The 22,554-nt window shown below is 38.5% G+C and overlaps 1 protein-coding gene across 7 annotated transcripts in view; it reads left to right on the top strand.

The window, feature by feature from the left end:
• Positions 1–22,554, top strand: part of SIPA1L1 (signal induced proliferation associated 1 like 1) — a 356,124-nt gene that overhangs the window by 263,037 nt on the left and 70,533 nt on the right. For all 7 annotated transcript variants that reach the window (XM_055133895.1, XM_055133897.1, XM_055133896.1 and 4 more), the window contains 3 exons: positions 9,278–9,381; positions 12,564–12,721; positions 21,640–22,213. In XM_055133895.1, coding sequence (XP_054989870.1) covers positions 9,278–9,381; positions 12,564–12,721; positions 21,640–22,213 — 836 coding nt within the window. The remainder of the gene's footprint in view (positions 1–9,277; positions 9,382–12,563; positions 12,722–21,639; positions 22,214–22,554) is intronic.

The following is a 22,554-nucleotide window of genomic DNA, read 5'->3' as shown; positions in this document are numbered from 1 at the left end:
CTGTTAGTAGGGCATGAATTTTCACATGCCTGAATACCTATATATTCGGTGCAGGTTATCTCTGCTATGGCAGGTTAGAATATGAGTGACTACAATTCTTTGGTGTTCTTTCCCTACTAGTTCGTAGCCTTACTTTGGAATCTGAAAGGGGTTCCAGTGCAGATTTCTAAACCTTTTTCACTGTGTATACCTTCTTTACTCTTCTGATCCTCAAATCTCAACTACGTCAGGCTTCCAGAATGCCAGTTTGTTTGACTTCCCTCAACAAATCCGTGATTTAAGTCATTATTCAAAAATAACTTCAGGTAGGAAGCAAGGTAGAACCAGAGGGCATCACCTTCATTGATTTTTCTCCCTTGGGAATCACTTCTAGCGCTTCTTATTGTTAAGTTCCTGAAAATTGTTCACAATGTTTTTTATATATTTTTCTAGTTGTTTATAATGGGAGAGAAAGTAGTGTTTCATGTATATTTATGGTTGGAAACAAAGTCCCAGCTAATTTTTATTTTTGTCTTTTCATTCAATCTGTAGAAATCCTATTGAATAATTAACCCCATTTTATAGAATTGGCTTTTTTAGATTAAGATGGCGAAGATTAGACAGCTAGAAAGCATCAAGGAGATAGAATAAGTCCAGAAGTGTTTGAAGAAACCATTAATGTAAAATTAAGTACAATTATAACCCTCTGACCCCAAATTTCTGCCTCATGACTGAATCTTATCCTCTCACAAGCCTTGGGCTAAAAATATCCAGACCCTCTCAGAGATAGTTCCACATGCCATGGATTAGATGATATTCAGATTTTTGTACTTTGTAAATGAGAAACTTAAGGAAGGAAAAGTTGAAAAAATTATCAAACCACGTCTTCTTTTACCCAGTTTTTTATACAGTGTTCTTTCCATCTCAAAAATAAGGATTTTTTTTTTCTAGCAAGCAAGCTACAAAAGTGGCTGGGGTTGGAGCAGTTCTGCAACAAAGACATTTTCAATAGCAGATATTCTTCTTTTTCCATTTGGCCATTTGGGTAATAGAACTTCTAGATAGATTACTGCCATTTCCTCATATTAAAATTACAAAAGTAAACTTCCCACCAGTTTGTTACTCAGAAGCTGGAGACCACCTTCATATTGAGCTCTACATATAGAGATTATTCAGGAATGTGTTTCCTCAATGAAGCTGTTTTGTCCAGTTCAACACATAGGAAACTTTGAAGCCCTTTGTAAAGCATTCCATTCAAACTTCATCATTTTGTTGCAGTATTAGTGAATTCTTGTTGCCTTCCCCATTTGGGGGCAATTTGTGAAGACCATTTAAGTCAAGGTCTTACAAGACATGTAAGACTTTTCATAAGGAAATTAAATCTCTGTTTGGAATCTTACAATGTGGGGGAGTGGGGAAGGATAACACTGGCATCGTGTAAGTGCTTTGTGCATGCCCAGGGCTATAAGGAGGTCCAGGGACTGATGTGGAGGAAAAGACTAATTTTTCACCTTTACTTTAAACTTTGTGACTGTAAGTTTTTTCCTTTGACATGTAGCTGGCAGGCAAATTGAAAATAGCCCTATATAAAGAAACTCTAATTTTTTGTCAGCTAAATGGATAAAATTCTAAATTCTAATCAACACATTTCTTAGTTATTCCAGTAACAAAATGAATTATTTGGAAAACAAAGACAGAAAAGAGCACACATCGGAAAATATGTTTATGGCAGAACCCAGATGCACCCTTGAATAAGGTCAACTAGGCCCATTTATAAATAGTCCCTGAAGTTGCCTTTTAGGAGATGAACAGTACCACCCTAGATAGGAAATGCAAGTCATGTTGGGTCTTATAGTTTGTTGGCTTACATATAGGTGAGCACTCTCTAGCCTCTGGATCTCAAAATCTTATTTAGTAGGACTTCTGCAGATCAGTTTCCATAATCTTTACAACATTGAGTGTATGTATACAGAGAGAGAAGTCATGTGACTTTCCTGTAGTTATTTCACAAATAGTGTGATTGGCATTTAAATTCATTTTACTTATTCCATTATTATTCCAAGTAAGAAATCCAGGTAACTGCAGGGATCTTGTTACCAGTGGGTAAAAAGTTGCAACTGATTCCTCTGTACTGGTTTCATAACCATCTCTTGTCCTTTCTTTTGATGTGATTATAATTTTGAGAAGTCTTTAATCCTAAATACATACACAATGCATGCATGCACATATCACATACACACAATATGCACACATATATTCCTGAGTTTGCCTGTTATGACAAACCATGTTATTGCACTCTTCTTGGTCCCATCCTATTGAAGTAAAACAATCCATCTTGTGTCCATGCCTAAGGTACAAGAAAAAAATATTAGCAAATACAGAGGATGATAGAAGGTGGTGGCATTCATGCCTTCTAACACTTCATCAGTGTGTGAAGTAGCACCATAAGTGCAGAAGCATGCCTCCTTCTCCAATATAAGCCAGTGTTTCAGATGTCCATACTTGTCCCTGGCAGGGATTTAAGCATTGGCTTCTACATTCCCACCCCGAGGTAGGTTCACGTAGAGGGTGCATGAGCATCTTAACTGGAGGATCCTCAGCTCTCAGCTGACTATCATAACATCTCAAAGTATGTTTTAAAAAATGAATGAACAACGTAGTTTTAGGATTTTGTCTTGTATTTTTTGAGTTCTGTAATGTGAGGACATTAATAAACTGAGTTTAAGCTTTTTACATACCTCTGACTTCATTAGTATCTGTGTTTAGTTATTTTTCTCTTTGTGTTCATAAATATTTAAAAGCAGGAACTTTTTAGGAATTTAGTCACATAGGCTTGTTTTCTTTCAGTAAACTTTTCTTAACTCAAACTTGTCTGTTGTGATCCAGAAATGGTTATATAAAAGCCAAATTTTTTTTCTGACTCAAATTCATACACATATACCTTTATCATCCACATTTAGACTTACTTAAAAATAAGAATTAAGCAGAGAGAGAAGATACAGGGATTAAGGCACTTGGCTGTAGCTGATCCCAGATTGATCCTTGAAACTAAATATGGTTCCCTAAGCACCTCTGGGATCTACCCAGAGCAGAACTGGAAACAACTCTAAATAACTTTGAGCACTGCTAGTTATTGTTGTCCTCTTCCCCCCCCCAAAAAAAAGGCCAAGGATGGTTGTGCATTGATTGTATCTAAAGTGGCTTTTATAAACATAATGATTTACTTATACCATCTATAAGTGCCTGAAACCAAGTATAGTCACTCCTCTATTATCTATTTTAAGTAGTTAAAATTACTCTTATTCATCAATTATTTGGTTATTTCTTGTCAACTAGTTTGGATATTAGGAAGTTTGCTTTCTGTGCTTAATGTAGAATACTGACCTTAGTCCTGGGTAATGCTACTCTGGCAGCAGGTCTTGGAGGTATATAGCATCATTTTCGAAACTACCCATAGATGCCCGCATTTACTTTTTGTTTGTTTTTTTGTTCAGTGACTATTCTGTCCTTTCTGTCCTTTACTTTTATATATTTTCTGAAACATGATTATTTCTCCAACAAAAGACAAGTTACTGTAGTTAATGCATGCAGCAGTCTAGGACTGAAATGCAGCTCAGGTCCGCTGAGTGATGCGAAACACTGCTTTTTCCCTCCCAACTAGAATGTTCCATTTTCATCTTCTCGCTGTACTTAACTTACATTTAGTAGGTACCTATGAATATTAACTGGCATAAAAGCAGTGATGCTAGCCACTCTGGTTCTGAATTACTACAAAATCCAGTGACCATAGGGTAGATATAAAATACTCTAGAAATAAGACATGAAACACACTAGGAGTCAAGAACTGCTACAAAAGAGCCCATTCACAGAAAGCACATTTTGGGGGTTCTTTTTTCTGATGTCTCCATTTCCAGTTTTAACTGTGCATCTATTTATGATTTATAAGAGGCCATTTTTCTCAAAAAACACACAAACATCAGTGTGTGCCGTGCACTGGTCGGGGGCCTGGTTTATATTTACCAATGGTCTGCTCTTCCTTCTAAGCACTTAGATGGTCTTACCTAAATTGGCTGGTCTTACCTAAAACATTGAAATGAGTGTCTCCATTCTTTGTGTCTGTTTTTTCCTAAAAATATCTTTGCTAAGCTATCAGTTGGAGACCCTATATTGGTGTAAATGGAGCTCAAAATTCTCAGATCCTTGAACTCCCCTACCCCAAACATGTACTTAATTAGAGATAACCCACATTTCTGTTCCTCGGACATGAGGGGGGAGAGAAGAGGGTTACACTGAAACAGGCTCATTCTTCACAAATGTGTTATACATTAAAATAAAAAATCACCGCCTTGGACACATAAGGTGCTCTTCAGTTACATCCTCCAGCTCTCACCCCTGTTACTGTAGCATTTAGCATTTACTTTTAAAGCTCCATACGAATGAGAAGCAGCTTTGTCTTGTTTCTCTTTTACCAACCTATTTTCTCTTTAGAAATGATCATTTTTTTAATTGAATCACTGTGAGATAGTTACAAAGCTTTCATGATTAAGTTTCAGTCATACAGTGATCAAACATCCCTCCACCAGTATACATTTTCCAACACCAATGTCTCCAGTATCCCCCCATAGCCCTGACCCCTCCCCAACCCCTGCCTCTATGGCAGACTATTTCTTTCTTACTCTCTCTCTACTTATGGGTATTATGGTTTGCATTACAGATGCTGAGAGGCCATCACGTTTGGTCCTTTATCTACTTTCAGCAGCAGAAATCTCCCATTGGGAGCAATCCCTCCAAGCCTCATTGACTTAGTGATCCCTTCTCTATCCAGCTGCCTTCTCCTTCAGCTCATGAAGCAGGCTTTTAATTATGGGGCAGTATTCCTGGCCCTTGTCTCTACTGTCCTTGTGTGTTAGTCTCATATTATTTTATATTCCACAAATGAGTGCAATCATTCTATGAAAAATGACTATTTTTTAAAAAAGAATTTTTATAATTTTTCTAATAGTTATTTTTCTCATTATTGTTCTAATTATTTTTTATGGTTTCAAGGGCACAAAAATGTAATTTAACTGCATTTGGATGCTTTGGGGGTTTTGTTTGCTTTTGCTTAGTTTTTTGGCCATATTCAGCTTGGCTTATATCTTGCTCTGTGCTCAGGGATCGCTTGTAACAGTGCTAGGGAGACTATATATGCGCTGAGGATCAAATTAAAGTCAGCTGCACACAAGGCAAGCACTTTATCCACTGTACTATATCGTACTATATCTGTGCCCCTCTCCCATGCTTTATTCTTTGTGCCTTTATCAAACAGCACCCTCATTTTATATCTAAATTTTGGAGAGTTTTGGGCTTGGGCTACACCTTGCACATCCAGGTGTCTGACTCCTGGCTCTGTGCTTAGTAATCAATCCTGGCAGGTTGACAGGTATTAAACCAGGCTCCCCTGCTTGCAAGGCAAGCACCTTGCCTCAGTACTATATAGTTCTTATCTCTAAATTGTGAAATGCTTTCCAAACTTTAAAATGATGCTGGGGTTTCCAAATGTCTGCAAAATAAAAGACTGGCCAATAGGCTACATTGTATAAATTGAGACATGCAAAGGATGTCTTGTGAAATGGCCAGAAGCAGAAAGCCTTTGCTTTTTGCTTTTTTAGGGTTGTCTTCCACATTAGATTTCCACTCTGGCAGTAAGCCTTTCAAAATTAGACAGACACCTAAGCAAAATGTAATAATTGAACACCGATGACACTTTTTTTTCCCTTTTTTAAAAAAATTTTATTGAATCACTGTGAGATAGTTACAAGCTTTCATGTTTGGGTTACAATCTCACAATGATCAAGCACCCATCCCTCCACCAGTGCACATTCCCCACCACCGATATCCCGGGTATACCCCCCCTTTCCCATCCTCCCCCTACCTCCATGGCAGACAATATTCCCCATATTCTCTCTCTACTTTTGGGCATTGTGGCTTGCAACACAGACACTGAAAGGTCATATTTGGTCCATTAGCTGCTTCCGGCACACATCCCCCTTCCCGACTGATTTCTCCAGCCATCATTTTCTTAGTGATCCCTTCTCTATTCCATCTGACTTCTCTCCTCCACTCATGAAGCGTCTTCCAGCTATGGGGCAATCCTCATGGCCCTGTGTCTACTGTCCTTGGGTGTCACCCTCATGTGATGTTAATCTATACTCCACAAATGGGCACTCTTTTTTTTTTCTAGTTCATTAATTTTGCCTAAGACTGACTTTGAAGTACATGTAAGTACACATCAAAGCTCACACGTGACAAGCATAAAGTGTAAAAATCAGTCTAGAGATATTGATAATGAGAATCCTTAACAATAGATAAATTCTTCATACTCAAGGCCTGTCTTAAATAGTTCAGTCAAATGCTTTATTATAATCATTAGTACCTTCTGTTATGGTAGCCATTAATAATTAGAAATTAGAAAATAAATACTGGTGTTGGAGAATTAGACATTGTTACATATTTTTGCAGTTTTTGAAAAACAGTCTTTGTTCCTTTGGTTTGTTTTTACTAAAAAAATATAATAAGAACTTTTGTGGGGTCATGGCGGCACCCAGCAGCAGTGCTCAAGGAACCGTACAGTACTACGGATCAAACCTGAACCTTTCACGTTAAAGCATGTTCTCCAGCCTTTTACGTCATTCTCTGGGCTTCTTAGCCTGTTTCTTTTTTTTTTTTTAATTTATTTTATTCTTTAATTAGTGAATCACCATGAGGGTACAGATACAGATTCACACATTTTCGAGCTTGTTTTTCCCTCATACAATGTTCGCAAACACATCCCTCCAGCAGTGCCCATTCTCCACCACCAATAAGCCCAGTATCCTCCCACCCCCCAATCCCATCTCCCCCCCACCCACCCTGCCTCTGGCAGGGCATTCCCTTTTGTTCTCTCTCTCCAATTGGGTGTTGTGGTTTGCAATAGGCATATTGAGTGGCCATTGTGTTCAGTCTCTAGTCTACTTTCAGCACGAATCTCCCTTCCCAGGCAGGATCTCCAATCACATTTTACTTGGTGTTCCCTTCTCTATCTGAGCTGCCTTTTTCCCCAGCATGTAAGACCAGCTTCCAAGCCACGAAGCCAACCTACTGGTACTTATTTCTACTATTCTTGAATATTAGTCTCCTACAATGTTATTTTATATTCCACAGATGAGTGCAATCTTTCTATGTCTCTCTCTTTCTGATTCATTTCACTTAGCATACTTTCCATGTTGATCCACTTATATGGCAAAGTTTATGACTTCATCCTTTCTAACAGCTGCATAGTATTCCATTGTATAGATGTACCAGCGTTTCTTTAACCAGTCATCTGTTCTTGGGCACTCGGGTTTTTTCCAGATTCTGGCTATTGTAAACAGTGCTGCGATGAACATATAAATGCAGATGTCATTTCGACTATATTTTTTTGCTTCTTCGGGGTATATTCCCAGTAGTGGTATTCTGGGTCAAATGGGAGCTCAATTTCTAATTTTTTGAGAAGTGTCCATATTGTTTTCCAGAAGGGCTGAACCAGTTGGCATTCCCACCAGCAGTGTAGAAGGGTCCCTTTCTCCCCACATCCTCTCCAACAGTGGTTGCTTTTGTTCTTTTGGATGTGTGCCAATCTCTGTAGTGTGAGGTGGTGTCTCATAGTTGTTTTGATCTGCATCTCCCTGATGATTAGTGATGTAGAGCACTTTTTCATGTGCCTTTTGGCCATTCGTATCTCTTCCTTGGGAAAGTTTCTGTTCATTTCTTCGCCCCATTTTCTGATGGGGTGGGATGTTTTCTTCTTGTAGAAGTCAACCAGTCTTAGCCTGTTTCTTAAACATAATCAATATCAGTTTACTGAAGAGATACCACATATATACAAATAACTCAGTTGGTGTGAAAGTACTGGGGAGATACAGGTCCACCATGTGGAGAGGCAGAGTAAGCTGGCATGGGCAGACATCACCAAGATCTTAGAATGTTTGGGTAGTGTCCCTTTGGGGGGAAGATCAGGTCATTTACCTGAGCCAAAGGTCCCCAGTGGCTTTGTTGCCAAAATGTAAAGACATGCGTAAAGAGGCTTGGAGTTCAGTAGCATCTCACATTGGTATAAGTCTTGGTGCGTGCAGCCCATTTGATTATGGAGGTAAATTATCAGGACTACCTATTCAGTGTCATTGAACCAGGGCTTCCCTGCTCAGCCAGGTTTGTGTCTGTCCTGGCCTGTCCCTGCTTTTCTAAACAGGTGGTTGCTGCTTCCATTGATGGTTTACTTTCTCACCTGTGCTCCTCACCTCACAGTCAGGGTCATTAACAATGTAATTCCACAAAACAAGCATCTATACTAGCTCTTCTCGGCCCCTCTTATTGCTGTTGTTTCCATGACCAGGGTTCACACACACACACACACACACACACACACACACACACCTGTTTACAGTACTTGCATGCTTTTGTGTCATTGCTCACCAGGAATCCAGGAATCATCCACTTTTCAGTTGTGGTGCTCACACACTCCTGAGTGCAGTGCACCAGAGTTCAAACCCGTCTTAGTAGTGGCCCTCTGTGATGGCAGTTGGTGCAAGCAGTTGAACTCGCAGCTTCACACATCCCTGGCAGGCACTCTGCCAACCTAGCTAACCTTAGACACTAAGATCTTTTCTCCAAAACTATTTCCTTTTTAAAAAAATTTTGAAGTGTATATGCTGCCCAAGCCCGTGTGCTGCTTGTGCCTGTGTGGCCGAGTACACACAGTGCCTGAGCACATGTGTCACCCACATCTCCCCTCCTGAGATGTGGACTTTTATGCTTTCCTGTCTGATGCTGGGATGTGTGTAGGGGCTCTCTCCACCCTTGGAGAAGCCTGTGTTATCTCTTGAATGCACCCCTCTCTCTCTCTCTCTCTCTCCCCCCCCTCACTTTTTCCCTCTCCACACCTTCAAAAACCCTCCAAATAAAATCTGTTTTACTTCCCAAAAAAAATTGAGAAAGTTCTCCTAAATGACTTTAAAAAATTGTTCTCGGGATGGGGTATATGGCTCACTCATAGAACACATGCTTCACATATATGAGGACTTGGGTTTGATCCCCAGCTCCATAACACCCCTCCCCATTATTGAGATATTGACGTATTATATGAGTTTTGGGTATACATCATCATGATTCCATATTTCTGTTGATTATGATCATTACTGTAAGTCTAGTTAACATTCAGTGAGTCTAATTAATATTGTCACTGTATTTTGTTACAAAAAGTTGGTATATACATATTCTTACTCAGATTTTTTTATGATAGCTGACTCCACTGGAACTCACTCTCTGTACACAACATACAAGGACTATGAAATTATGTTCCATGTTTCTACCATGCTGCCATACACACCTAACAACAAGCAACAGGTAAGACATTCTGTGTTTTTTAAAAATGCCATCACCTCTCTCTTTTTTGCCCTTGCTTCATTTTTCCCCAGTAGTCTTAAGTGGCAAGTTTGTAAAATTTTAAACCAGAATTTAATGTTGCACCTGTCACAGCAGCAGGAAGCTTTGTACTTTGTGGAAGTAAGGAATAGCAAATGAGCTGAAAACAAATGAAGAGACACAAATTCTAGGTTAACTGCCAGCTGGATGGCTTTGTGAATTAATCATTTGCTTTTCACCCACGGGGACTGAGGTTTTCATGAAATCTGAAGAGAACAAGTTGAAATCATGGTGATTAGATGACTCTGCAGGGTTGCTAAGAACACATGAGTGCGTGAAGTTTCATCTCAAGAGGCCAATGGAGAAAGTAGGAAAGTATTGATAGTTCATTTCAAATTTCTAAGGAGGTCGGGTGTGTTGATTTGAAGAAAAGGCAAAATATTTGTCAATTGGATTTCAAAGTAAAAAATCGTTATTTTCCTTAACATGTTCATCAAAATATAGCAAGGAATATAAATGTAATTTAGTTGTATATATCATACAGTTTTCACTTGAAGAGATCTAAAAACCTAATAACGCTTCAAAAATGTAGCCAAGGATGATAAAATATGACAGACAAGTAGTGACAAATTGCATAATGAAAAATGGAAGTATTGTTTTAGAGAGTACATGGTAGTTGTTGTTTTTTGAAATATTTGAAAATAAACAGTACCCAACTGAAATGAAAATGAAGCAGGTAGTTAAGCAACTCTCTTTTTAATAGTTATAAACACAAAAAATCCAGTTTTACTTCTGACCTTAAAATGGATAGAGATTTTGTTATTGTCAATTGTTATACTAACAGAACAGAGACCAGCTGCAGAATGAATCACATCCTGTTTCACAGAATTTAGCCAAACGCAGATCTAATCAAACACTTCATCGTTTTAGGTTGATTAAATCACAAATCTAGGTAACAACATTTTGGCTTTTATAATTACCACTCTAATCAAAGGTAGGAAGCACAACAGTGAATCATCTATAAATGTGAAATAAGCTTGTTTTAATAAATTCTCTTATGTGGAGTTTGTTGATAGTTTGTTTTAGGCAAACCCCAAGTTCTAGATTTCTGTGAAAGGAAAGCATGCTAAGAAAACACTACTAGATTTTATTTTTCTTTTCTTTTTTTAGGTAAGAAGTATGCTAGGTTGTTTTTATTTTGAGCAGTCAGTAAACAAAAAAAGTTAAATTATCAAATGATCTTTAAGAAGAAGATAAAGGCTTATTCTACCTTATGACTCAGAGGGAAAAAATATGATGGGGGATGGTGTTATTCAGTTAATTATTTCTAATTGAGTGAGTTTTAATGCTGAGCATAGTGAGTTGGCATTTAAACAGACAATCCTCCAAAATAATTTTAAGGGCTAATAAAGGAATAAATGTTACCATCTAAATTATCGCCATGGAACTATTGGCACTGCTACATTTTAAGAAAATTTCATTCTTTAAAGAACTTATTACATCATGAGAGTGGATAGATGAATTAATTTCTGTTGTGTCCTCACTCCTATATGTTATGCTATATTTTGAAGAAAGAAATGCATTAAAAAGGCAATGACATCATCTGTGCTGGAATGATATATAACACACAGACACTGTGTTTGGTTTTGGTATGCCCAAGACTCCAAATAGGTTAATCCTTCATAATGACTATATTGTGTATAGAAACCAATACAGACTAGCCTTTATATCCATAAATTATCATGCTTAGAATTGAAATAAATGGTCTAATTAAAGGCTAGTTTGGGCTGCTTTAAAATTCCTAAGGTTAAAAGTACATTTCCTGAACATTCTAACTCCCAATTCTCAGCCCTATTCTACACGGCTGTTGTCCTTCCCTTCTGGCAGCCAATACTAGATCATTGATCTTGCTATATATAATTTGCATGCATTAATGTCACTGGAGATTTTCTAGAGTTTTATAACAGCAAATTCATAAGCGCAAGTATACCCAATGAGTAATTTATATACATGGCATGTTTAATTGGTTTTTTTCTTTAATCTTATTTTTACTTTTTGGTGATTGGGTTGGGGTGGGTACTCAGGCTTGCTCCTGGCAGTGCTCAGGGGACCATATTTGGTGCTGGGAATTAAACCAGGGTTATCCACATTCAAAACAAACATCTTGGGGCTAGAGCGATAGCATAGTGGGTAGGGCGTTTGCCTTGCACGTGGTCGACTTGTGTTCAATCCCCAGCATCCCTATGGTCCCCCCAGCACTGTCAGGAGTGATTCCTGAATCTGAATGCAGAGCCAGGAGTAACCCCTGTGCATTGCCAGCTGTGACCCAAAAAGCAAAAAAAAAAAAAAAGAAAATCTTAACCCCTGTACTATATCTCTGGTTTCTGTTTTTTCTTAATAGTCTACTCATAACCCACATAAGAAATACCCTCTTACTCAGTGTTTCTTCACACTGTTGAATTTACTGTTTATAAACCCCTCCTGAAAAGGGCCTAGCTTAGGATGATTTAGGCTGCCTGAATTTGGAAATGCTCTTCTGAGGACACAAGTTAGTGTGAAGCAGAGGTGGTCTTCAGCTTTCACTATAATTAAAGAAGTTATTTAGACTTGAAATTTAACCTGCTTTTTAATTGTTACAACATTCTGGAATATTATTAATTTCCAGTGTAACATAATGGAACATTATTGCATTTCCAGCTTTTGTGACACAGAAAGTATATCTGAAAACACCTCAGCCACTTTTCTTCAAATGAAGCTAATTAAGCCAGTACATAAATTGCATTATAATTACTTTAGCCATTCTCATCTCTAAAAATCTTCCCCATGGCAAGTTCCTTTCTCATATGAAAATGGAATGAAGCTGTTGTTATGGAAACTAAGGATTGGAGATGCTGAGACTTGGCATAATATACCAAATATTGGCTAGATCTATTTGAATGGATTATATATTTTATGCAAATTTTAGAATATTTATTTCCATGTTCTTCATTAGGGGGAATGATAAGACAGGCTAAATATAAGGCTAAAATACTGAGGATCACTGTGCAGATCACCCACCTAATATGTACTGATTAACGAATATTTTAAGTTCATTTAAATACAGGAATTGGGATGGATAAAGCAGAACATTTCCCTTTATGTTATTTGCTTATGTTTTCTTATAGCTCCTACGGAAGAGGCACATTGGCAATGATATTGTAACCATCGTTTTCCAAGAGCCAGGAGCACAGCCATTCAGCCCAAAAAACATCAGATCCCACTTCCAGCACGTTTTCGTCATTGTCAGGGTTCACAACCCCTGCACGGACAGCGTCTGTTACAGGTATTGGTTTGCAGCATTGACTAGAAAGTGTTGACTGGGGGTGACCCAGAGGGACCCCCTCCAGCTCTGCATTTTGAATTGGTAGTGAGAAATCTGCTATTAAGTTTGTCTTCTAATGTGCCTGTGGATGGCCAGGTTCATGCAATGACGTCACTTTATGGCACCGACATTCCCCAGACATGTTGGTTAGACACCTGCCATTTCCATTTGCACCTCCTCCTTAGGTGGTGGCCTTCATTCATACCATCTGGTCACCAGCTAGCTAATTACTCATAATACTAATTATATTTTGCTTCAGAACAGTCACAATGCATAGGGATAGAAGAGTATTTGTTAATAATTTTTATTTAAAAAGTCTAATCCCTTTGGATTTACTTGATATACTCTTAACGTTTCTGACTATAATCTTCAAGGTAGTTCTGTGCTTTATTAGGCATTTGACAGAGTTGTTTTAGTATCACTTGTTGACCTAATCTCATGAGTATCTGAATTCAAGCATCTATCCACAAAGACCTTTCTGATAATATTGAAGAGGTTGGGTATTGAAGAGGAAAGATTCTGTGATGGTGTCTGATATGGGCATAGTGCCAAGAAGATATATAAGGATATTCTACCAAGTAAAATGTACCTAAGTATGTCCTTATATATGACTCTTATCCTTGCAGAACATGGCTTCACCTTTATCCCTAAAATATGAAGATTATACTTTGCTAATTTTGTTAATTTTTTTTTTAATTCAAATAGCTCTCTATACAGCAGGTGGTCAACACAAACTGCTGATTAGTTTGTTGTGATACCCTCAACTATAGGGTCAAATACAGGGTTGTTTATAGGAGTGGAGGAAGCAATTGAAGATTTCTTTGGACTGCTGTTGGCTGCCACTGTATTTCTTGCATTTTCCATAATAACGACATTTACAGGTTCTGTGATGTTCTAAGTACCTTAGATCTAATTTGGGGGAAAGACTGCCAAGAAATCCTTAGGGGTCCTGGAGCCATTCCCAGTGATAAGCAGACAACTGGACAAGATAGTTCAGTATTGGTTTCTGGCAGTGCAGTATCTCTCGGGAGCAGTGGTGATGGAGACCACCAGGGCTTCGAGGACTACACCCAGTGGTGCTGAAGTGGTTTAATCACAGGGCATTTGGACACGCGAGCCATGTACCCCAGCCCTTGGAGCTGTATCTTTAATTTATTTATTTTTTTAATCTATAAGGTGTACATACTGGGTTCCATTTGTTTGTCTTGGTTTTGGTTGTTGGGCCACACCAGCACTGCTCAGGGAATACTCCTAGTCATTATTATATAAGAGCTCTGTCTGAGAAAAGAGGGACATGATGGGAGAAAAAAATCCCTGTGTTGCAAAGATGAGTCCTTGAAATTTTGACTTATGTTATGCATCTCTGGAGACTAGAAGTTGACATAAGAATAACTGATCAATTTAATCTAATTTCAAAATTCAGTTACTCTTGAATTAAAGACATAGCACAGACCTTATTTACTGATAAGAGAACCATTCAATCTCTGATATTCTATTTGTGTCCATACAATGAGCTTAATTAGCTGGCCTCAAATAAAAGAGCAAATTAGAAGTCACAAAACAGAAAGAGGAAGAAACTGTTTAGTAGGAATGATGGCTAAAGACATGAGTAAGAATTACTAAGAAAACACTGAAAACTGTCCATGTCAAAGATATAAATTCAGGGGGCTGGAGAATAGTACAGTGGGTAGGACACTTGCCTTCCATGTGGCTCTCCCAGCTTCCATCCCCAACATGACATACAATCCCCCAAGTTCATCATGAGTGATTCTCTCAGCCAAAAACCAAGAGTAAACCATGAGTACCACGAGGTGTGGCAGAAAAACCAAAAATGAAAAGATTCAGTTTCAGTGAACATGTGAGGCTGGAGAGATAGTAGAGGAGTGAGGTTCCTACCTTGCAGTTAATAAAGATTTAATACTGGGCACTTCATTTGGTTCCTCAAGAATGCCATGAATGACCCCTGGTCACAGCCAGGTCTAAGTCATAAACTATATCCAGTGTGGCCCAGTCCCCCACCCCCACACAGTTATTTCAGGAACATAGCACTCCTCGTAGGTAGTTTGGTTTGAAAGCAAATAAATATAGTTATTCCTTTGAGCCTCAGTTTAGTAAAAAATATATATATGTATGTATATATATGTACATATATATGCATAAATTGTGTTCACTACCTTTTTTGGGGGGGAGAGGGTGCACAACCGTCAATGCTCAGGGGTAACTCCTGGCTCTGTGTTCTGGATCATTCCTGGCAGTGCTCAAAGGACCATATGGGATAACAGGGATTGAACGTGGGTCAGCTGGAAACAAGGGAGAAAGATACCCAACCCACTATACTACCATGTAGGACCCCTTCACCACTTTTAAACAACTAATAAATCATTGAGTCTAGGCAGTAATCATCAAGGGCTTCATTTATCGCTAAAAGACCTAAATGCGTGCCTCATGGTAGAACACAGCCTCGCTTATGAAATCTAACCAAACCTTTGGGCAACCCACTTTATAAGACATACACAGAAGACAGAATTGCATATTTGTATTCAACAAAATTCCAATTCTGGCCAACTCCATGTAGTACAACCCAATTTCTTCAACAAATAATCATGAAACATAGGAAAAAGTGTTAGAATAGTCGAGGGGAATTAAAAATTATATTTTAAGATGAAATTTATTGTAATATATAGACTTTATTTGAGATCATTTGAGTTCATATAAAAAGACTGAAAGACCATAACTATTTTAGTTGAAAATAAAACATTGACTATTTGATGAAATTAAATCTCTTTTAATGTTGAAATTTGTATGGTAAGTAATTATGACAATCACTGTATCTTAAAAAATGATAAATTATAGTAAGGATGTTAGAAATATGTTATTTCTTTCAGAAATATCTATATTTAGCATTTAACATACAATAAATGTTGAAAGGAGTTAGTTTGATATAGTACAGAAAGCACTTGGAATCAAACCAGATTATTAAACCTCTCAGATCTTAAATTTCCCTTTCTGTACAGTGCAAGTTTGCTTGACATCTACTTAAAATCTACTTAAAATCCCATAAGTAGCTAACAGAGAGAGTATGGTGTGCATACATAAAATGTCTCTGACTTTCTGTTGGTAGAGTAGCAGTAAATCAATAGGCAAACTATAACTAGAAAGAAAATCACATCAAGGAGCCGGAGAGAGAGGACAATGGGTAGAGTGTGACCCCTGGCATTTCATATGGGCCCCCAAGCCCCACTAGGAGTGATCCTGAGTGCAGAGCCTATTGTCCAGTGTAGCTAACCTTTCTAAGATCAAAATCCAAGTATCTTTGTTCTTAAAAATATTTAGAGAAAAGTTCAGGCTTCCTTAGCATAGTTTGTTGCAGGGTATACTTGATGCCTGATGCTCCTGTCTCTCAGCCTCCACCAGAACTTCTGCCAGTGTTCCCCTAGCCCCCTCACTTAAACCATGAGGAGCTACTTGCAACTCCCAGAACATTCCATGCTCTGCCCTTCCTCTTTGAACAAGCAGCTCTGCAAGCAGGAAGGGTTCTTCTCACATACCCCTTCTTCATCTGATGTGTTCCACTTTTCCTCTGGTGTTTCCTTTTGCATTCAAGTGACTGAATATCCCCCCAACTGGATTTTGAGCTTCTGGAGGGCAGAGCCTATGACATTGCCATAGGACCCTCAGCAGTAGCACAGTGACTACCACAGAGTAGCTCGATGAATGTGAACGAATGAGTATTGTGTGAAGGAAAAACTGCCCAGGGAAGCAGTAATGAATGCATGTTTATTCTGCGCACTCACCTTATCTTACCTGGTTTTTTGCCCAATATCCTTTTTGGAAAGCTTCCTAAGTAGATAGATGATCTGATCCAGATTCCTAGAGAGGGAGTTTCCGTCCCGCCCAACCCCTACTGTTTTGATACTTTCTAAGTTCCCTTCCTTTTAATATTTTGGATTGAGATTATTGCTTATTGCTATTTCCACAGTGTCTCAGAAGCTCAAGTATCCCATTCTCCCTTTTCCCCAGACTTCTGTTCAGATGTCTCTAGAATATTTTCATGTATCTCTTTGAAATTGTCTTTGAGTACCAAGATTTGCTGCTTCATCTGATTTCTTTTATGGAAATAGACGCTACAAAGCCCATATCTATTAGGAACAGGAACAGCTTGTTAATCTCTTTGGCCATGTGATCCTTGTGGATGGTCTCTTTGTAAGCATCATAAAGGAGGAAAGTTTTAAAATATTCCTGCTTAGAAGCAGTGTGATCTGGTCATAGTGTACTCACTTACTCACTGTGTTGCTTGGACAGAAGCTCAAGTTTCCATACTGGCTCTTTCTGACAAGCTACGTGCATTGTACTTCTCAAAGTCTGCTTCCTGAAGAAGTGACAAATTTGTACCAGCTGTTCAAATAGAGGTTCAAGGATATGTCGAAAGACATTAAAACACAGGATTCCTCACCCTCTGCTAGGTTTCAAAGATTCTGGAAAGAGAATATATTTTGTTTCCGTTTGAAATGAGGACATTCTTCAGTAGAATGCAAACTAGTGGCTTTTAAAATGAAACTGAAGATTTTATTTGGGGGGCTGGGTGGTTAAGGAATATTGAATTGTCCAAATCCCCTTCAGCTGCTAACTTTACTAAATGTTTCAAACTTTAAGCTTCTCTCTGACTTTTGTCTACAACCCCCTTAATGAAACTTCCTAATCCTTGACTGTGCTGTAAATAAGACATGGCTATAACTTTAAAGAATGCATTATTTTTTTTTCTTTTTGGGTCAAACCCAGCAATGCTCAGGGGTTACTCCTGGCTTTGCACTCAGGAATTACTCCTGGCGGTGCTCAGGGGACCATATGGGATGCCGGGGATCGAACCCGGGTCGGCCGTGTGCAAGGCAAACGCCCTACCCGCTGTGCTATCACTCCGGCCCCAAAGAATGCATTATTTTAAGGTGATATCATATGGGCTGCAAATCTGCCTTTTAAAATTTTCCTTTTAAAATAGCAAGAACTATCTATAGTTAATACATATTAAACATGTTTGTCTCAAAATTCTGAAAGATTTTTTTATGGGAGGAAATTCTAAATGAAAACATTCATTCTACTTTGCTTATTAAATCAGACCTTACTACCAAAAGTTCAGAATTGTGGGATCTAAATTAATGAGGTTTTAACCTTGTAGAAAACCTTGGAAGTTAGATTTATCCATAACAAACCCTTTTACTTGAAAAGAGCATTCTAGGGTATCATCTTCCTCATCTTCTAGAAGGGTTCTATTTCTAATGATGCAAAGCTGTATCATTTGCCTCCCTACCATGATGAATCATTGATAATTATATGGTAAGGACTCAGTTCTTTACCTCATAGTTCATTCTCAGGGTTTCTAATTATTGGTGGGCTTCCAGTACATGTTTGTCTAAAGTTCTATCAGCTAATAAATAGATCTGTAGAAAGCCAGCGAGTGTAAGTGGCAAGGAGAGCGCTGGTGCACATTTTGACACCTCCTGCTATGCATTTGCTCACATCTCCTTATTTAAATAAAAATCACAGTTTTCTTGAGAAAGCATAATGATTCGAAGTCAAATTAACAAGAGAAGCAATTGCCAATTTAAATATATAAGGTACTGTATATTTCTGGATCATTTTCCCCCAAGCACTGTCAGGAGTAATTTCTGAGTACAGAGCCAGGAGTAAACCCCTGAGCATCACCGGGTGTGACCCAAAAAGAAAAAAAAATCTGGATTTAAACTTCTTTCATTTGACATAAAAATAATGACACAATCAAAATGTTACAGTTGTCAGCATTCAAGCCAGACAGTTCACAATAGACAAGAAAAACTGTCGAACATTGACATAATCTACATGGTGGTATCTGAATTCTCAAAGAAAGTGGAATGTTGCTTGCCACCTTTTTTGTCAAGGAAAGATTTAGGTAGTCTTATTTCCCCTTTAAAAGAGTTTGTAATACTAGTTTTTAGACCATTATATGGCATCTTCCAACAAAAATAAAATATGTCTCCTGAGATTCCTAGTTTTTGCTTATTTATCCTATTTTCACAATAAATAACCAGTTTTTGAGAAACAAAGCCAAGAATCTTAAAGGAAGCCCTTCTTTTTTAAATTTTTTTAAATTTTTTTTTTTTTAATTTTATTGAATCACCATGAGATAGTTACAAGCTTTCATGTTTGGGTTACAATCTCACAATGATCAAACACCCATCCCTCCACAGAGCACATTCCCCACCACTGATATCCTGGGTTTACCCCCCCCCTTTCCCACCCTCCCCCTGCCTCTAAGGCAGACAACATTCCCCATACTCTCTCTCTACTTTGGGGCATCATAGCTTGCAACACAGACACCAAGAAGTCATCATGTTTGGTCCATTATCTACTTTCGGCATGCATCTCCCATCCCAACTGGTTCCTCCAGCCATCATTTTCTTAGTGATCCCTTCTCTATTCCATCTGCCTTCTCCCCTCTGCTCATGAAGCAGTCTTCCAGCTATGGGGCAATCCCCCTGGCCATTGTATCTACCGTCCTTGGGTGTCAGCCTCATGTGATGCTACCCCACACTCCACAAATGAGTGCAGTCCCTCTATGTCTGTCCTTCTCTTTCTGACTCATTTCACTTATCATGATACTCTCCATGTTTATCCATTTATAAGCAAATTTTATGACTTCATCTCTCCTAACAGCTGCATAGTATTCCATTGTGTAGATGTACCAGTTTCTTTAACCAGTCATCTGTTTTAGGGCACTCGGGTTATTTCCAGATTTTGGCTATTGTGAACAGTGCTGCAATGAACATATAGGTACAGATGTCATTTCTACTGTGCTGTTTTGCATCCTCGGGATATATTCCCAGAAGTGGTATTGCGGGGTCATATGGAAGCTCAATTTCTAGTTTTTGAAGGACTGTCCATATTGTTTTCCAGAAAGGCTGGACCAGTCAGCATTCCCACCAACAGTGAAGGAGCGTCCCTTTTTTCCCCACATCCACACCAGCATTGGTTGCTTTTGTTCTTTTGAATATGTGCCATTCTTTGTGTTATGAGATGATATCTCATTGTTGTTTTGATTTGCATCTCCCTGATGACTAGTGATGTGGAGTATTTTTTCATGTGCCTTTTGGCCATTTGTATTTCTTTTTTGAGGAAACTTCTGTTCATTTCTTCTCCCCATTTTTTATTGGGGTTGGAGGTTTTTTTCTTACACAGTTTTACAAGTATCTTGTATATCCTGGATCTTAATCCCTTATCAGATGTGTATTGGGTAAATATTCTTTCCCATTCTGTGGGCTCTTTCTGTATTTTGGTCACTGTTTCTTTTGAAGTGCAGAGCTTCTTAGTTTGATGTAGTCCCATTTGTTTATATTTGCTTCCACTTGCATGGTCAGTGCTGTTTCGTCCTTAAAGATGCTTTTAGCTTCAATGTCAAGGAAACCCTTCTTAAGATATAATCTAACATGTCTCTTGAGTTTCATGTGAAAGAGGCACATTCTGATTAGGACTTTCTGATTCTGGGAGTTGACAAGAAGAAAATAATTCACATTATTTCCCTAATACACAATATAATTGCATAACTGACTCACTGATAAATAATTAGATAATTTGAAAAGAGTTATGCTTGACCTGTTAAAATGATTATTTCCCAGCCCTCAAGTTCTGCTATGTGATCTTGGCATATGATATAAAACACAGACCCTCTTCATTTCCATTAAATTTCATTGATGTTTTAGGGAAACATGTAGTGCAGGGAATCAAATCTGGGTTAGTCATGTGCACAGCAAATGCCATCCCTGCTGTACTATTACACAGCCTATGTGTATACTTATTTTTTTTTTTTTTTCTTTTTGGGTCACACCCCAGCGATGCTCAGGGGTTACTCCTGGCTTTTGCACTCAGGAATTACTCCTGGCGGTGCTTGGGGGACCATATGGGATGCCGGGGATCGAACCCGGGTCGGCCGCGTGCAAGGCAAACGCCCTACCCGCTGTGCTATCGCTCCGGCCCCCCTATGTGTATACTTATATGTGACTTTAAAGCAGTCATTTTATTACTTATTCAGATTCTCATTTTAATTTAAAGTTGTGCTCCTGTCTGGTAGAATAATGCCTGACACATAAGCCAACAAATTAATTTTTTGCATTTTTTAACTTAGTTTATTTCTCTTACTCCATGCATCTTTGAAAATCATACTGTTTCCTGTTCAGTGATATTGACTGTGAACTCATTGGAGATCCCCAAATAAACTTATTTTTCTTATGCCTTGCATCATTTTCATTTTAGATGGCTGCATGTGGACATCACATCTAAAATGGAGGCTATCAAATCTGTGCTTGTTCTGAAAGTTATGTGATCATAGTAGCCCACCTACTAAAATAATCAGTAGGTTCTTTAAAATGTCTCTTTTGGGCTGTGGATCTATGTGGTCAGTGACAGCTTATCCCTTACCATGTGAGACCCTGAGTTTTATTACCAGCACCACAACAGCCAACAAAATACTCAAGAAAACATAAAAATAATGTGTCTGTTTTTCATAACACTTTAGTAAATTTTTCATAGAATTACGGTTTATTATATTCATTATATATTATGTTATATTCATTATATATATTATAGTGTAGTATATATATATATTATATTCACCATCAGTGACAAAATTTTAGCTTTGAAGCATTTAGGACCTAGAAAAAAATTGATACTGTATAAAGCCTAAAATGTGGTTGAATGAAAATGTGTGCATGGGTTGATTGGAAGAATATTGTTTCTTATGGGAAAATGAGCTCTAGTCGTTCTTTTCTGTAGTGTTTTCATTTTATTCTCCTGCTGTACAGCTGAGCAGTATTGACACTCCTCTTTCTGATCTCTACTTTGTTTCTACTTAGTGTGGCTGTCACGAGGTCCAGAGATGTGCCTTCCTTTGGACCTCCCATTCCCAAAGGAGTCACTTTCCCCAAGTCAAACGTGTTCAGGGACTTCCTTCTGGCCAAAGTCATTAATGCAGAAAATGCTGCTCATAAATCAGAAAAGTTCCGGGCCATGGCAACTCGGACCCGCCAAGAATATCTGAAAGATCTGGCAGAAAAGAATGTCACCAACACCCCTATTGACCCGTCGGGAAAGTTCCCATTCATCTCTCTAGCCTCCAAGAAGAAGGAAAAGTCGAAGCCATATCCAGGAGCTGAGCTCAGTAGCATGGGGGCCATTGTGTGGACGGTTCGGGCCAAAGACTACAACAAGGCTATGGAAATAGACTGTCTTTTGGGGATCTCCAATGAGTTCATAGTCCTCATCGAACAGGAGACAAAGAGTGTGGTTTTCAACTGCTCCTGCAGAGATGTGATTGGATGGACTTCAACCGACACCAGTGTCAAAATCTTCTACGAACGAGGAGAATGTGTTTCAGTGGAAAGTTTCATTAGCAGTGAGGATATCAAGGAGATTGTCAAAAGGCTGCAGGTGAGTCTCTTATTCCCCCTTACCCACAGACAATGTCCCTTTCACAAAGCTTTCAGCCCAATAGAGCCAAGTTGTGTTTCTGTCGGAAACCCATTTGCCCATGACCTACTCCCACTGCCTTGGTGACTGAGGATGTAGCCCATCCAGTCTAACCACTGAAAAGAATTGTTTGAATGAGTAGCTGCTGCATTGATTTTTTTTCTTAAGGGCAAAATGAGTAACAGAATAGTTTCTTTCAATGGCCAGCTCCCTGTAGATCTATTTGAGGTTTCCTTGTAATGTCAGGGAAGCCACTGAGTTCTTTGGATGTAAGTGTGTTCTTTTTTTAGTCTATGAATAGA

The sequence above is a fragment of the Sorex araneus genome, chromosome 3 (assembly GCF_027595985.1).
Source record: "Sorex araneus isolate mSorAra2 chromosome 3, mSorAra2.pri, whole genome shotgun sequence".
NCBI lineage: Eukaryota > Metazoa > Chordata > Mammalia > Eulipotyphla > Soricidae > Sorex > Sorex araneus.
The sequence above is the reverse complement of the archived record's forward strand: the minus strand, read 5'-3'. Positions and strand labels throughout refer to the sequence as shown.